This window comes from Pezoporus occidentalis, unplaced genomic scaffold (assembly GCF_034315485.1).
Source record: "Pezoporus occidentalis ecotype Australia unplaced genomic scaffold, CSIRO_AGI_Poc_V1 ctg241, whole genome shotgun sequence".
Taxonomy (NCBI): Eukaryota; Metazoa; Chordata; class Aves; order Psittaciformes; family Psittacidae; genus Pezoporus; species Pezoporus occidentalis.
In genome coordinates this window covers 249,755-266,704 of record NW_026914297.1, presented here as the reverse complement: position 1 = coordinate 266,704, position 16,950 = coordinate 249,755, and the positions used below count along the sequence as shown (strand labels likewise).

The 16,950-nt window shown below is 41.3% G+C and overlaps 1 protein-coding gene across 6 annotated transcripts in view; it reads left to right on the top strand.

Annotated features, from left to right (window-relative positions):
• Positions 1–723: 723 nt before the first annotated feature.
• Positions 724–16,950, top strand: part of SPECC1 (sperm antigen with calponin homology and coiled-coil domains 1) — an 84,324-nt gene continuing 68,097 nt past the window's right edge. For 3 of the 6 annotated variants that reach the window (XM_062622391.1, XM_062622390.1, XM_062622389.1), the window contains exons 1-3: positions 994–1,142; positions 11,451–11,626; positions 14,503–14,638. In XM_062622391.1, coding sequence (XP_062478375.1) covers positions 11,480–11,626; positions 14,503–14,638 — 283 coding nt within the window. In that variant the 5' untranslated portion in view covers positions 994–1,142; positions 11,451–11,479. Of the gene's footprint in view, positions 841–993; positions 1,143–11,450; positions 11,627–12,558; positions 12,703–14,502; positions 14,639–16,950 lie in introns of those variants that run through there. The other 3 variants (XM_062622386.1, XM_062622384.1, XM_062622387.1) reach the window with 3 other exon arrangements.

Here is a 16,950-nt window from a genome sequence, read left to right as displayed (position 1 = left end):
ATTCAGCTGGGACTCAGCCTGTGTCTTAAGGCTTGGTTACTCCACAATAACAGTAGTGGTGCTAACACTGAAATGAAATGTGAATTTATTCTTGGCATGAGTTTCCTTTAAGACCATTTGGCACCTTGGAGTAAGGGTTTTGGGGGTGTGGTAAGGTTGAACTGTTCAGATGCAGCAACTCTTTTTAGGCTGATATTGTGAATCTTCCTTATCTCTCTATTATGAGGTTATTATCATAGCATTAACACTGCTTATATACTAGGTTCACACTGCTGGGAAAGGATCCTTCTCTGGAGTTTGGGAGAGAACTCCCGATTTGTAGCCACAGCCTGAGTGTCCTGGGCCAGAGACATTGGAGTGTGAACAGCCCCTTCTCTGGACAGAGTCAAACAAAAAACCCATAGGCTTGGGATAGCTCAGGAGAAGTAACTCAGGACTGATTCTAGTTATTTCTGGTGTAAAAGCCTCTGTTTTAAGTGAATTTTCCTTCCCTGCACACACATACCTTCCCACTCTTTTGAAGCAGTGATGGAGGCAAGTGAAATGTCTAAGGTGTCCTGGCTGTGATTGCTGACACAGTGGGTAAGACATTATCAGTATTGAATATAAAGGCTTCTGAAAGCTGCTTCTGTGGTTTCCTCTGAAAAAAAGCCTTCTTTCTGTGGCCACCTCCTTGCCCTTCCTACGCTGTGTGCTGCTTGTTGCTACTTGATTGGACCATGCAGACTATTTGGGGTTTATGCTCTCTGCCCAGTGTCCGATTCTGCTGTTGGGGTTGATGGAATAGTGAAAGAAACTCTTCGTCTGCTTTACAGATTGAAGCATCTCAGTGTTTTGGAGGTGGGCTACAAATGACTTTCTTGCATAAATCCTCCTTGCTTTGATGAAAATATAATATTTCTCATTCCCCTGAGTAAGCAAGTGTGCATATGTGTGTGTGTGCTGAATGCCAAAGCGCTGGCGAAGCCAGCTTGCTTCCGTATGTGAATCATTTCTCAAGCAGCGCTCTGTCTCACTGCAATGTGGTTTTCCTCTCAGGGAAGCACTCAAGCCCTGAATTTTTAGTCTGTTTTGCACATGCTGTCAGAAGCTAGTGGAAGACAGTTTTCTTTTTAATGCAGAAAAGAGGACAAGCTTTTACTGTAAGTATTTTAATATCTTTTACTTTTTCAGGTGGGAATTGTATTATCTTTAGATGTGTTCTAGGATCACTAACGTGTTCTTGGAGTGAATGGACTTGCTTTGCTCAACAACTACTTTTTTTAGTAGTATCTCACTTTAAAACTAAATTGCATAAAACAAATGTATAATGGAAGCAATTGCATTAGCTGAAAATGGGCTGGGGGCGGTCTAAAAGCCGTTAAGGTCTAAAAGCCATTATAACAAAAAATGCCACCATGTGAGTCAGAGCTGGCTACTGTATTTTTCTTCTGCTCAGCTGTGTAGATGTAGTGACAGAATGGTTGAAACTGTTTCTGTGCCTCTTTCTGCTTTCTTTTCTGGCAATTTAAGGTTGTTCTCCAACAGTTACATGGAGCAGGAGCAGACTTCATTCTGCTACTGCATGTTCATGTAGTCCAGTCAAAGGGCAGAAAGGACCAAGCTGCTAAGCACATAGGTTTGGCAGCTCATGCCTCTGCAGGTGATCAGTGAGAGCACTGGGGAGCGTGCCAGCTGGGTGCCCTCTTAAAGCACATCAGCAAAGAGCTCTTCAGATTGCCAGCAGGACCCTAATTACAGCAGTTTAACAGTTGTCCTTAAAATTTTACCCTGGACTGAAGCTTGCTCATAATAACAATAGTAATAATAGCATTTATATGGCATGTAATATGGCAAAGTTGTGAAGTCCTGTATGTGTAGCTATAGAGGGTTACTGGTAAAACTGGTTTGAGAACAGGGATTCTCTACCTCTCTCTTGTACTCAGTCTAAGTTCTTCTAGATGTCCCCTATTAACCCTTTGTGTCTCATCTCCAAAGGGAGCTGATTTCCATGTTCTCTTCTACCCTTTCAAAGTTATAAAATGCTCTCTGCTCCTAACCTCAGGAGGAGACAGGGTATTTGATTTGCTGAACTACAGTATTCCGTGCACACTTTTGACAGATAGCACAAGCATACCTTATCCTAACATGCACACATGTATGTACTACCCCTTCCCAGTTTGCTTCTACAGTTGTTCTAAAACAATTGAATTTTATTATGTAGCCCACCAAGATGGGTGTTTATGTCCATTAGTGGTCCTTAACTCACAGTTGTAACTGTTGATACTGTTGCCTGAATCTGTTCTGTTCCTGTTCAATATGACTATTTTTAAAATGCAGAAGTCCTCTCATTTCTCCTGTGGCTTTGGAGTTATGTCCTCATCTTTGCAAAGAACCCTGTCTCTTAGAAATTCACACTGTCACTCAAATAAATGTTCACAAGTTCCCTGTTAGCTTTAGTGAGTGATCTATTCTGTACTTTAATGGAAGGTAACTGTCTCAAGGGATAACTTCTGTATCTTGACTATTTCTCTGCCTTGTGATGGATAGGAAATGGGAGCCAGGGAAACATCTTGGTGTGAGGCTGTTCCCTTGTGTACTGTAGGACAGATGTTGATTTATCTCATTTTTACTTTTCTCTGTGGGGTTCCTTTCCAAGGCACATGAATGAATATATCTTCATAAATATGCCATTTAGTGGATAATTGTAAACGGAAAAACTAAGGCATAGGAAGATGACATGGCTGAAGTAGTGCAATAAATCTCTGGTCCTGAGGATAGAACCAAGTGGATCCCAAATGAGTGCATTGACTGCAGTCTCATCCCTTTGCATTTCAAGGGGACAGGAAACCTGTTAGTCTGTGCTTGTACCAGTCAGTATTCCCATGTAGCTACATGCTGTGTCTCTGCCATTCCAAAAAACATGATCATTCCTTCTCTCTTGTAGGTGTACCTACCCTCTGTGCTACAGAGAATGTAATGGCAGGTAATTATCAGGCAAACCACTTGTAATTATTCTTAATTTCTTTAGCAATTATGTAGCTCTTGCTCTATCTAAAATGAAACCTTCTTTTCTTTCTTCCTTGTGGGTTGGCAAAACATGAAGTGTGAACCATATGTGTCACTTGCTTTGTGCTGTATTCACCAGGACAGTAGTTCAAAGAACCTGAATTAATGAGCAGTAGCTACCTTGAAATGGTTCTAAACCATTTTGTTCTCAACTTGCAATATACTTGAACATAAATTAAACCCATCAGGGTACAGTCATAGTGGGGAAAGCCCAGAGTGACCTATTTTTTTACTTTAATTTTTTTTTTCAATTATAACATGGTTGTAACTTCAAAAAGGAAGTTTGAAATCAGTGCAGCAGTTCTACCTTTCCTGAATCTTTCTTTTGACTTCTGTCTCCAAAGGGGGGATGTCAGTACTATGTGAACTGATACACTTGTCATACATTGAAATAATGAGGGAACTACTACTTCTAAAAATGCATTCTCCAAACTCTGTAGTGTGAAATCACTTCCTGGATGTAGTTTTGATGTGATTTAATAAAATCTGTCGGTTATTGCATAACCTCTGTGTGTACATTCTGCCACTACATGCTTGTGTATGGCAATGTGTCATGGCAGGGGGGTTGGAACTAGATGATCTTAAGATCCTTTCCAACCCTAACTAATCCATGGTTCTATGTGCTGCCTCTATCTGTCTCTTCTTACAAATGGATGCTGCCACCCTGCCCTTCAGATTGTCCTTTTGCTTGTGTGCATCCATCAGTAATTGCCACATTTAAATCTAACTCTTTGCCCTGGAGGTAGTGAAAGATCATATCACTCTTGGCCTTTCAACCTTACCAAGAGAATGCATCTACTTAAACCAGAGAAGCAGGGTGTGCTGTATATGGATAGCAAGCATACAGTTGTGCCTGTGCATGCATCACTGAATGACATTTGGGCTTCTTCAGGTATCCCACCATCCAGCTGGTAGTTGCTGTTGCCCTTCTAATGAATGGGGAGGGCTAATGAATAGAAAGTTACAGATAGGTTGGGATTTTTTTCCTTACCCCCATGTTGTTTATAAGATCAGGGTCATAGGTAGTTTAGTAGTTTTTCTTTGGAGGTGTGTAGTTGTGACTGGTTAGATAATCAGGGTGAGGAAAGAGGAGATTGATTATCCATGTACTAACAGTACAATTTAAATTACAGGAGGAACATGTTCCCAGACATTTAGAAGTACAGCTTGGGCTCCATTTTCAAGCATCAGTCACTGCTGGATGACAGTTCTGGGTATTTAATCTAGAGAAGTAGTAAAATAGCTGTATTTTCCTGTCATAAATGGCCAGTAATATTGAACACAGACAAGAGAAATGCAGCTAAATCAATCCTTTTTCCACATGCACACATGAGGATTTGGTTGCAACTTCTGAATCTTTTTTCATGAGATTTAACTAAGAATTAAAGGTTGACAAATCCAAAACTCCTGGGAGAACTTCTGTGGAGGAGGATGAGCAAAAGGTTTTGCACTGTTCTCATTTGTCCATGCCTGGAAAAGTCATCAGTGACTCTAATGGTTGCTGCGGGAAGAGGATTTTATTTTGAGCGATGTTGAGACATGGAGTTTTGCAGTTGCTGACGCGGACTCTGACAGTCTTCGGTTGGTTTTTGGAAGCTGAGTTGGTGGCCAGAAACCTGTCATTTGTGGCTGGCTGGAACTGTCCTCACCTGGGCCATTTCTGATCTTAGTTTTAGAGAGTTATGAAGAACACACTAAGGAAATAGGCAAGAAATGCCTTAAGTGACAGCATCATTTTTATGTTGCCACTGTAATCACAAATAAAGTAGCTTTTGTCTTTAGGAGAGCTAATAGATTTTCCATTATCTGTGGATTTCCATCTGATGCCATGAAGGGTAAGGAACTGGCTCTGCTGAAGTTGCTCATGTTGTAGAGGGAGGGAGACATGTGCCCTGCAAAGGAAATTCTCATCTGATGCCACATTGAAAGTGCTCTTCTAGGGTTTTTTGAGTCACACAGAAGAGCAGTTAAACAAAACAAAGCAAACTGCAACCCGTAAGAGTAACTTTTGTATGAGGATACATCTTCAGGCAACCTTAGCAAAATGAGGAGTTTGAAGATGTGACTCTGAAGCAATATCAGAGCTACTGATGGTTAAATTTTGGGACTGGTATTTTGTTTTACACTTTCCCAATGATTAGTTGGGTGACAATGGGCATGTATGTGCCTTGATGTCTGTGTATTTGTTTTATATCTAAATTTTATCAACACTTAATTGCTTGCAAAAGCACCTGGAGTCTATAACTGCAGTGTTATTATAGTACGTTTTTCTCCACTCCTGAAAGTTAAAAAATAATACTCAAACCACCTTTGCTTGGGGCATGTACAAAGCATGCAGTTTGTCCTGCTGCAGCATGCAGTTTGGACATGAAAACTTCCAAGTGATGTCTCCTTGTACTCTACCAGCAAAACATGAAAATTCAGCTGCAAATGAGACTGGCAAGCAAATCTGCTGAGGGAGACTAGGAGAAGCTGCTGCTCAGTGTTTAGGGTCAGGTTTATGACGAATACTTTTGGGGCAGCAAAATCAAGAGCCTGAGAGATGTGGGGAAGTGGGCATAGCTTGTCAGCTCCTTTGAGCTGTGTTTCAGGGGAAGGAGGTGGTCTGGCTTGTGATTTTTTTGTAGTTATTGGCTCTTTAATCCAGTTTTAACAAAAGCTAAGCTTTGTACCAGCAAAAAATCTGGGAAGCGTCTCTGTGTGGAGGAATAATGGAGGAAGGTTGTACTGAGAGCCTCAAAGGCACTAAACCCAACATAACAAACTAGAGAAAAGAGAAGATGGGTATGTTAAATACAGAAATACAACACACTGAGCTGGATGGAGCAGATGCCTAAGGAGACAAAGCCCTGGCAGTGTTCAAAGCCAGGTTGGACAGGGCCTTGGGTGACGCTCTAGTGTGAGGTGTCCCTGCTCAGGGAAGGGGGTTGTAACCAGGTGATCATGATGTCCTTTCCAACCCAAACCAGTCTGTGAGTCTATGATTCTAAGGTACTGAAGATAACCAAAGGAGTAGACAGTTTGATTTTTAACTGTTAGCCAGCTCTTATTTCCAAACAGGTTTTTATCTGCCATCTCTATCCAAGTTGCCAGTTCCTTTATTGGACTATCAACTTCCCTGGTTTGTGACCCTGGCTTGATTCCTGCTACCTGCTAAGAAATCAAGATGAGTCATATGGAAGCATCTGTCAAACCCAAAAAATTGTAGTTTAAATTGAATTGATGTGGAAGGCAGAAGAGAATTCTATTTTAGCCCAGCTGGCTATCCTGCCATACAGCTTCCTACATGCTGCCAGAAAATCCTTTACAGCTTACTGAACTTGTTAGATATTTCTATGTTCCAGTTGATAGTTTGTCTGAAAATAGCAGAGATAGATTAGGTTAGAGGGAAAATAGTACAAGTATGATGCAGATTTTAGATGCTTAAACCACAACAGAAGAAAATTGTGCTTTGATGTGTAATAAAGGCTCTGGAATAGTCTGACCTTTTGATGTAATGAAAAGTAACTGAATTACAGGAAAGTGGCACTGGGGACTGTGGGTTTTAACCCACCGAAGTCATGGACATGTGTCCTTGGAGAGTCCTGTCTGCAAAGCTGGCATTGCTGACCTCCTTTTCCAGAACTGCTGGGCATTCACAGGTCTCAATGAACCTGCCATCTGGTACATGGCTCTTCAGATCTAGTAATGAGTTTTCATCATTCCTCATTTCATTCATTTTCCCAAAGCAACTTGAATGACTCTGCTTTAATTTGCCTGTCCTGTTAAGTGAGTAGCGCTACACAGAGACATGAGCACCAGAACTGAAGCCATGTAAAGCACCTGGGGTACAGATAACCTGTGTCTGTAGCCCCCCACCGGGGATTTTCCTGTGTGAATTCATTGCTGCAGATATGCTTATAATTTTTATGTACTTACTAGTGCAGCTGCCAGGTTTCTTGACTGTAAAATAATATTGCTTGTCATCACTCAAATCAACGTATCTTTTTAGTTATTCAGAGTAAAATAGCCTTTAATAGTCAGCAGAATGTGCTTCCTAGGAGTTTGTTGTACAGGACTGGTGAATTTCTCCTTTGATGGATAGCCAAACCTTCAGATCCAAGAAGCCTCGCATTGTTTCTGCTGATGCTGACTGGAAGAGTTGGGATGAATTCTTAATCCAGTTTTTCTAGCCAGAAAATGGGAATAATTCTAGACTGTTCTAAAGACCTTCTATTAATAAATGCATGTAGACTGGCTTATAAGCAATGTCTACTCAATCTTGAATAAATTGGTAAAATTTCAAGTAAAATGGACTGTCTTTCCACTGTAGAACTTGTGTCAGCTGCCCAAATAGTCCACATCAAATTATCCAAATGCCCTTTAAGCACACCAGTGAGAAAGGATGAGCTATAAAGCATGGCCTGAATTCTTAAAGGCTGGTGCCTGCAGGGAATTCTGAGGATTACTGAGAGCAAAAGCTCTGTCAGGACCAGCTTTACAATTTTTGTAAACTCTGATTCTCTCCTGTTTCAGTGGAGGTGTGATGTTCAGACACCAGCACTCGTAAGGGTAAAAGGTTTGGGGTTTTTCCTTGTTTTTAAAACCCCTGCAGTTTGGAAGTGACTGGTGATGAGCTGACTTTGCTGAAGCAACAGATTGTTGGTTCAAACCCTCATTTATTCAGCACAGAGCTGCTGCTTATCTTCAGTTTCTACATGTTTTCAGAGTACAATTCCAAGCAGGGCATCTACAGAGATTTAACTGTGGCCCGCTAGTGACCTGCTCAGGCTGATGCCGAAGGAAAGACTGAATTGTGGGCTGGTGGTATTCTGTTTGCTTTCCAAGCAAAGTTCCCTGTGAAATGTGAAGAAATGAAAAGCGGAATCAGAGCTTCAGGCGTTGCTTAAAGTGAGTCATCTTCCAGGAGAGTGAGCAGAAGTATCTCATCTGAAATGTACTGAGGCATAATGGGCGTAAAACCAGTGATTTTTGTCATTGTATTTGCAAAAGCAGCTTGGCTGCATCTCCTGTGGAAAGCTGCGTCAGAGATCTCTCTCTCTGGGTAGCCTAGAGATCAAGTCATCATCTCTCTGGGGTCCTTTCAGAATGAAAGGGTGATATTTAGTTAAAATGTAGTAGGCTGACTTTATCAGTGTATTCTAAACCACTGGGAGTTGTTCTCTCGTGGCAGAAACAACAGGTAAACAAGGTTTGGAAAGCTGTGTTCAAAATGGTGTTGAACATGAGTATGTATGTACTCCCTTTGTCCTGACTTGTGAAAGACCTGAAAGATTCATTCTTCCAAGTTCCATTCAGCTGTGATAAGTTGATCCCATTCCCAAGCTCTTATTCAAGGATAGTCCATGACTATGACTGGCTGCTTTCAAAGTCATTTTCTGCTGGCTCAGAAGCATGGTCTCTGCCAGCTACTGTTGCCAGCCTTGCCCTGAAAATCACATTGAGGAAGTAGAGGCTGTTTTCTAGTTATTGCACTGCTCTGACAAGCTGCTGCCTAATGTAAGATTTGGAATAGGGTGAATTTGGGTGTCTCAACCTGAGCATCTTAAAAGATGTCCTTTTCTTTCCTTACCAGTTTAGAATTATGTTGGCTTTTAACTGTTTATCTGTGGAAAAAGTAGTGTGTTTAAGACAAGTAGACGAGCTATATATAATGGTTTTAATACAATCTATTACCATCTGCTACTACCAAACTCAATCCATGAGCCATTTAATGATACTTGAACTTCTGCGTTTCCCATTGTCCCAGCTGCCCAAATCTTCCATGAGACTTTTTTTTGTTTTCCTGTAATGCAATAATTGAATTTGGAGGAATGGAAGAGCTGATGTTGGTTCTGAGAATGGATTCCCTGTTCTCATCAAAGAACAGCAATATTTTGGTTTTTTACTCCTTTTCTTTTTTGGGAAATAGTTTTATTTAGTACTTCTCCTGAAACAGCACTTCTGGTAACTCAGATGTGTGTCACTTAGCTAGGAATGAAAACAGCTGAAGATATGTGCAACCTTATTCTTTGAAGTACATACAACGCTTGTGGAAAGTATTGGGATCCCAATTCAGAGACCAAAATCTCTATCTACAAGGCAAATTCAGGGTAGCCCAATACATCAGAAGCCTCGCCTCCCTCTTTTACAAATGCTGATTTCCATATAAATACAGAGAACACTAATACATCCAAATATACCCAATCTTAGCTTCATCTGCTTGATGTAGTAAAATATTAACTCCACATGGCACATAACTCGGCTATCATTACATGAAAAAGCCATTTTGCCTCAGGCTACTGGCTGGATTTCTGAAGTTGCGGTTTGTTCTGTCTAAGTACCTCTTACTTCTAACATCAGGGTTTAATGAGCATCTTGCTCCACTACAACTTTAAAATGCCGTGGATGACTCAAACTTAAATTCTTTGGGATATCAAGAAAGCATCTGTACAGCTTAAGGCAGGAAAGTCTGAGGTACAGTTATGAAGAAATCCAGAGGGTATAATAAAGCAAGATGCATGTGCAACCACTGGATCTGCAAACCCCCAAATCTGCATAATTTGCAGATGTAATCAGGGAGATAGTTTGCATGTGCAATGGCTTGTTCACCCATATAAATACAGTGAATGGAATGCCTATTGAAAGGTAGGCTTTAAAATAACGTGAAGCACTGAAGCTTGCTAAGGAAGATCATGAACTGTGGGAATGCTAAACATTATCATATATTGTAATATGGCTTATGTATCTGTCAGGCTACATAAAAAAGGATCCAAGTGATCAGCATAATCATTAACAAAGACTACTCTTTCTCCTCTAATGAGATCAGTTGATGGCTCCACACTGTATGTGTTAAGAATTTTAATGGAGTAATGACTATATTTAGTAATAATAATACCTACTAACTTATGACAGGTTGGAGCTGTGGAGGAAGTAGACAGCCTTCCCTGCAAGAGGCACCAAGGATAAATAGAGGGAATGTCACTTGCTGGCTTTGTTCTCTGTAACAGTGGCAGAGCACTTGACATTCCCTTCTGCTTCTGTGCAGCAGAACACTCCTTAAATAGACCATGGTGGCACCTGGAAGGTGCTGTCAGTGTCAAATGTGACTTGGCCCCAAGCAGATTTGTTTCCCATGAGTCCAGTGAGCATTCTTATTCATGAATGTGAAATAAAGTATAAAGCAAGTTATGAGATAGAAAAGGTCACCTAAGCCCTTCTATTCACTCAGCCAGGAATAAATTGTTTCAGCAGCTCTGTCAGAGGGTTGCTGTCCAAGTTCATACCAGCTCTGCTGGACTCCTGTGTGATTAACTTAGGGCAAACACATTCCCCTTGCTGAGACATGAGGCTGATCTCTGTAGATCTTTTGGTTACCTTTCTAACAGGCAAGAGAAGTTGGCCTCTGCCTACACAAGGCTGATGCTTAGCTACATCCTGTGTCTATTTTGGAAAATGAAGCTGCAGAAGAAGAATGGTGCTCATGTAGAGGGGGAGGGTAGGAGCTATCAGGCAATGTCCCCTCCCTCTTGCTCCCATCTCAGCAGCCTGGTGGGGCTATAAAGAAAAAAACTCCAACTAATCACTTTATTCTGCTCCTAGTTTGGATGGGGCAATGGCTGGGGAGAATTTATGGCTTCAGATCTACCAGATTGGAGCTTGCTGTTGAATTGGCAGCTCTCTGTGTCCTGAAAGAAACAGACTAGTTGTTCTTGCTGGCAGACTAAATTTGTTCAGTTGTATCCAAAAAAAAAAAAAAGGAATTCATGTGTATTTGCTGATTCCTGGCAGGATTTCTTTCTTGCATAAGCTTATCTCTGAGGAATAGTGGATCTGGATTTTTGTTTGCAGGGAAGTGATTTTATGTTTTTACCATGTTTTGTAAACCTTGGTATTGTGAAACATCTTTTTATCACTGTGGCAACACCAACTGCTGTTTCTCTAGAAAACTCTGATAAGCTAAAGATATCATTTTCCATACAACTTAGGAAACTTGCTTCTCATGTGACTTATAAAGTGAGTATTATTTCAGTTGAAGATGCTGGATCTGTCAAGTAAGAGAAATAGTTTTCTTTTTATCCCAAGATTGTCTTCAAGTGCGGTGGACTTCACTGTTCTCAGTTTCTGTTTGATTGTGCTTCAGCATTCAGAGGTGCTCTGCAGTGCCTGATGGAGGTCTCTGACTTGCACAGTCCTAACAAAAGTCACTGTTCCTTCTGCAGTGCTTCGTGTTACCAGTCAGTATGAAAAATATAAGTGGCTCTGAGGGTTTGATATGTATAAGAGGGAATAAAGTTTAGCACTGCCTTTTCAGCCCTTTAAACTGATGCCAAATCTCTCTGCTCTCTTTCAGATGATACAAAGACAGTTCATATTTCTGATGTATGTACATATGTATATAATTTCTATTTATTTTTTTTTAGGTCTGTAGACTGAGTTATTTGGGGAGAGCATGAAGAGTGCTGCCAAGCCCTGGAGTGCAGTGGCAAAGCCAGGGAGTCATGGGGCTGAGAGAGGAAAATCTCTTTCCACCACTCCAACAGGAATGAAGACGTCCAAGTCTTCCACATCACTTGCCTTTGAATCTCGGCTCAGCAAGGTACTAGGGACTGTGCAAGCATCATTATAGCCCTGTTTCAGCTTAAAGCTTTGGTTTAGTCCTGGAACATTACTACACCTCCAAGACTTGGAGTGGGCTTGATCACTGTGCCAAGCATAGGGAGATTATAATTGTGCTGTATATTGACTAATACACATTTCTGAAGTTATTTTGCATGTGATGGGGAGACACTGTATTTGCATAAAATACGAGCGGGTTTCCTTACTGTATGCGAGGGAATTGCCTTAACTTTGAAGAGTGAGAAAAAGAAATCGCAAATTCTTAATTCAACTCATTGTTACACAGGTAAAGGAATTGAAAGAGATTTATTAATGGATTTCCAGAAGTCCTAAAAATCTGACTCTTCCTTCAAGGTAAAACATATTAACAAAAGATACTGCTTGCAATGGAACACATTTTATGAATTCTATCTTTCTATGTAGATATATTTCAAAAATAGCAGAAACTTCTATCAAAATAGTGTTTTTAAGAAAAGGGAGAAATACACCTGAACTACTGCTGCATCTGTACCCTTGCAGCCAGCAAACAAAAATAACCTTATTGTCTAATGAACAGACCAAGATAACCCCTGTTGAAAACAGACTGTGGGCTTCCTGGTTACAACTGATTCCAGCACTAAAAGATTAGTAAACAATGCATAACATGGTGCAGCATTTTAATCATGAGGAGAGCTAAACTTCATTAATAGCCACAGCTTCTCAAGTGAAGGATTAATTTCATTAACTTGCATTATATTAATAGGATATTTCAGTGTAGTGCCCCAGGCAGGTTATGTTCATCACTGGAGTATGTGCGGTATGGCTGAGGCAAGCATCTCTGAAGGGATGCTACTTAAGAGTCTTAATCAGGAGATCTGGTATAATTAATGTGTGTATGGTGTTCAGTGCAGAGTATTTTCTTCCTAATTACAGCGAGTATCTTCAAATTGTTCATCATCTGCAAATGCAACATCATCAAAGTGGTTTCTTTGAAGAAACAGGGTAGAGAAAGGCACCATAGTTTCTGCTGTAGAAGAGGCACATTGAAGGAATTGGAGACTGCAGAAGTCTCTAAAGGTCAGGAAGTCAGATTGTTCCATTCCAGAACGAGCTGAGAAAATCTCTGCCAGAAGGCAGAACATTTGCTTTCTGGTATCCTGGAGCGGATCAACACTTCAGCTATTGAACCTGATGTGCTCACAGGGTCCAGGAAACCACAGACTCTGAGTCAGAGGAAGAGATGAAAGGGAGAAAGAATTGGAGCTGAGAGACTTCATTTTGCTTAAAGATTTTACTTTAAGCAAAGTAAATTCAGGGACTGCTAAATAGGGAGAGTGCTGCTTGGGTGCTTGCTTTTTTTTTTTCTTAACTCAAGCAGCGGTTTCAGCTTGTGGTTCATGGACCCCCTGAGTGTCCCTGGGCAACTTCAATGGAAGTGGGGTTTGATACATGAAAACAGTTTAGGTGTCCATTAACTGAAAAGGGTGGGGGGGAAAAAAAGCTCTAGGGACCCTCTCCAGAGCTTTGGTCTTTTAAAATGATTCAAGTATTTTCCCTGAAATTAATTACAGACTGCTATTAGAGGCACCCAGGCTGTTAGAGAGGGACACCAACGGGAAAGCAGTGACCAAAGTTCTTGAGAGAAACTGCTACTTCTGCTTGTTGAAGCAACGTAATTTCAGTGTTTCTCCTTGTATCCTATGGTCATTGTGCTTGTATTGCATGGATTTCTTGAGTATGCACCCTCACAGCAACAATGTCCCTTGCTTTGTCATGTACAATAAAAGTAAATAAATTAGTGATACCCCTAATGCTTTTAAAGAACACATACTGTGACATGGGCTGGAAAGCACGCAGTTCACCTTCTTCCAAGCTTATGCAACATCGGTAATAACCTTTAGAATTGTGCAGCTGATCTGTTCTGGAAACAATGCATTTTTTTTGTTGGGAATGATTTCCTTGGTGGTCACATGAACAAAGTGCTTTCCTGCGAACAGCCTTTTCAGTTTCTCATCTGAGTCAACAGCCTCCAGTCACACACATGGCATTAGGTCCTGTCAGGACGTCATGGGTCGTCTTTGCTCACTGCTTTTCAAAAACCAAGGAGGGTAAATAGCTGAACTCATACCATGTTGGTAATTGTTAAATCTTGCACTGGCTGCTCTTGCCTTTTATTATGGCAGCCTGAATTTCTCAGCTAAATGGCTTTGAGATTTTGGCTTGGTCTCTGGCATGTTCTTTGTTCACGTTGGGTAACCTAGTTTATAGAGCCATGAGGTTTGGTGGCTCCTGTTTGAGAAACACAGGAAGGAACAGGCAGTTCCTTACTGTTGGAGCAGCTCAGGCACTCTTCAGAGGATCTAAAGTCACCACTGGGCCAAAACTATGATCCTGAGTGGAGAACCAGCAGATCCTTTTAGGATCTTTCTACTTTATATACATTAAGGGCCAGTTATTTGCTGCTTTGACCTACTCAGTGTGCCAGGCTCTGCAACTGGCATTTACCTGCACAGCCCCAATACATGACTAAATGTAAACCAGCAAGGAAAGGTGGTGAATGGTATTCACAGCAAGATCAGAGAAGCCAGATCGACTGGCTCCTGTGTTCTCCCTGTCTTTCAGTATTTGCCTATTTGAGTGGTCTTTCCCATTCTTATTCCTCACTGTTGAAATAGTATTTATGCCTTGACCCGCTTCACAAAAATGAAGAACAAATCCAAAAATGTAAAGAAATATATAATATGGCTATAGAAGCAATATTCCTATTGGGCTACTTTAAGAAAATGTGCCTTTTCTGCCAGGGACCTTGCATTTTGAATGACTTAATGGAACTATTCAAGGTCTTAACCTTCTGGTTGCTTACAATCTCTGTTGCAGCTGAAGAGGGCCAGCAGTGATGACATGCTTACCAAGCCAGGGGTGACAGCAGGTCCTGGAGTCTCCAGGCTGAAGAAGACCATTACAACAGGAGCCATTTCTGAGCTTGCTGAGAGTCGCCTGAAGCCCAGCACAGGTAGATACAAAGACTATGGATGACAGTCTACATTATGTGAAATGTGTCACTTGGTTCACCAAGTTCCTAGCAGAGTTTCTTTCTCCCCACCCCCTGTAGCCCATTATAACTTACCTGTTGTGACAGTCAGTGTGTAGGATGGGACATGCTATGCCCTGCAGATAGGCCTTTCACTGCTAATCTGAAGCTAAAAGGGAGAAGTTGGGGGTTCCCAGGAGCTGCCCTGCTCAGCTTCACCCTTCTACCTCTACCAAACGAGCAGGATGGTTACCGTAGAGGCAGGAGACCAAAGATCCAGCCAGATCATCTCCACATACAGCTCGTGCTTCTAAGCTGCGGGGTGGCACTCTCTGTCCCTCAGCAGCCCCATCAGCTTGTTACCATTGGTTCCAGAGCTAAACCCGTTTCTAAAAGCAGCAACACCATCTGCATACCAAGGGCTTCTGTGCAACTGCTCTGCCTTCCCTCAGGAGCTCAGCGAACGCTTGCTTTTGTCTGCTCCCTGGTGGCATTTCCAAGGGAATGTGAGATCTTATTAAATTTGACCATGACCTCCCTATTTGTCACAGCCTCTGCAGGGTTTTGCTGTGTAACAGAACAATGTTATTAACCAGGAAGGGATTTCTGGGAAGAAAAAAACCCCAAAATCTTTATATACTTTCCCCCACCCCTGAAACAAAATGATGCATTTTTAAACAGCATAATCTTCACAGTAAGACAAATCACATTCTGTAGTTAGTCAGTGTGTGAATCCTCAAATTCAAGTGACTAATTGTATCCAAAAGCATTTGAGATTTACCATCAATAAGGAGGCACGATGCTGACAAAAGGTGCTTGGGAGGTATGATGTGGGGAAAATAAAACCTGTACAGATGATGCAGCATAGGATCCTGGGAATGCAGCCAGGGAAACAGCACTGCAGGGACTCCAGAATGGAATACGTATGTCAGACACAAAAATACTAGCAATGGAATAGAGAGCCCCCTTCTGCATGTGTGTATAATAACTGGGATTGAAGGAGGGATAAGATTTATGGTGATGAGTACTTTAAATGCAAAGGGTAAAATGGTTTATGGAGGTCAAGTTACATCTGGGTATTGTTTTGCCAAGTTAAATTGCATCATTACATCTGACCCCATATATTGCTTTGCATCAACATTTGTAGAAGCATGAGTGGGAATATTAGTGCTAGGCAAAGAGACCAAGTGTGGAGCTACCTATACTGTGCAGACAAACACTGAGCATATATGTACTACCCCTGTAAAATTCCTTTTAACCTAGACAGAATTGTCCCTGGTCCTATAGGGACTATTATAGGCATGTATATAAAGACCTGTACCTTACATATCTTTAATTTTCACAGTGATTCCATAGTCCAAAAGAGTGGCAATCTAACTATATTCTGAGTATGTGTTGCTCTTGTGGCCACTCATTGAAAGGTACTGGATATTTGTGAGCAAAGATGCAAAGCTGGATGGTAGTTTCCGATTATCACACTACCAAAAGATACCGATTAGGCACATTCTAATACAGTATGTTCTTCCTAAAAGGAAAAATAAATATCAGATATGACGGGGGGGGGGGCATGACATGTTCTTGAAACATAAGAAAAGGAGGGAACACTGAGATGCTATATTTGATTGAAATGGCACCCAAATAGTCTCTGATTATGATCAAGACTATGCTGCAATGCTGACTGGCTGTGGAGCCACTCCAAGTAAGAATGTTCCTGTATGGGAAATGCAGATGTTTGTGTATGCAGCCAACTGTAAATCTTGACATTTTGTTCTGAAACCACTTTCTTTGGCTTTTTTGACTGCTTTCATCAGTTCTGCATTTTCCTTTCACGCCTTCACTGCAGGCATCACGTCTCCCCCTCACACCTTCCCCCTTTGTTTGTACTTTTTAGGTTGAGGTTTCTTTGTTGCTTGAGCAATTTGATTATTTTACTGAAATGATATTATATTGGTTCCAGTTGCACTCTGGCAGTACTCAGTGGGTATTATACTGTTGTGTAACAGAAATCAAAAGAAACAAGGTATGTGGAGGGGGGAAAGCTTAGATTTCTTTCTTTGGGGAGTGACTGTCCAATGTTTATGTGTTGACCTTGAGCAATAGCATGTGTTCCAAATGCTGCAGATAATAAATAATTGACATCAAGATTGCTTGTTTAAATGGGGTTGTTGTCTGCTGCCCTTGGTGGACTTGAAGTTATTCATTTTAGCCTTTTGCTGACATAACTAGCCCTGTCTGCCTTGTTGGAAGCTAATGCAGTAAATCATAAACAAAGGGAGATGAAGCCAACCTTATGT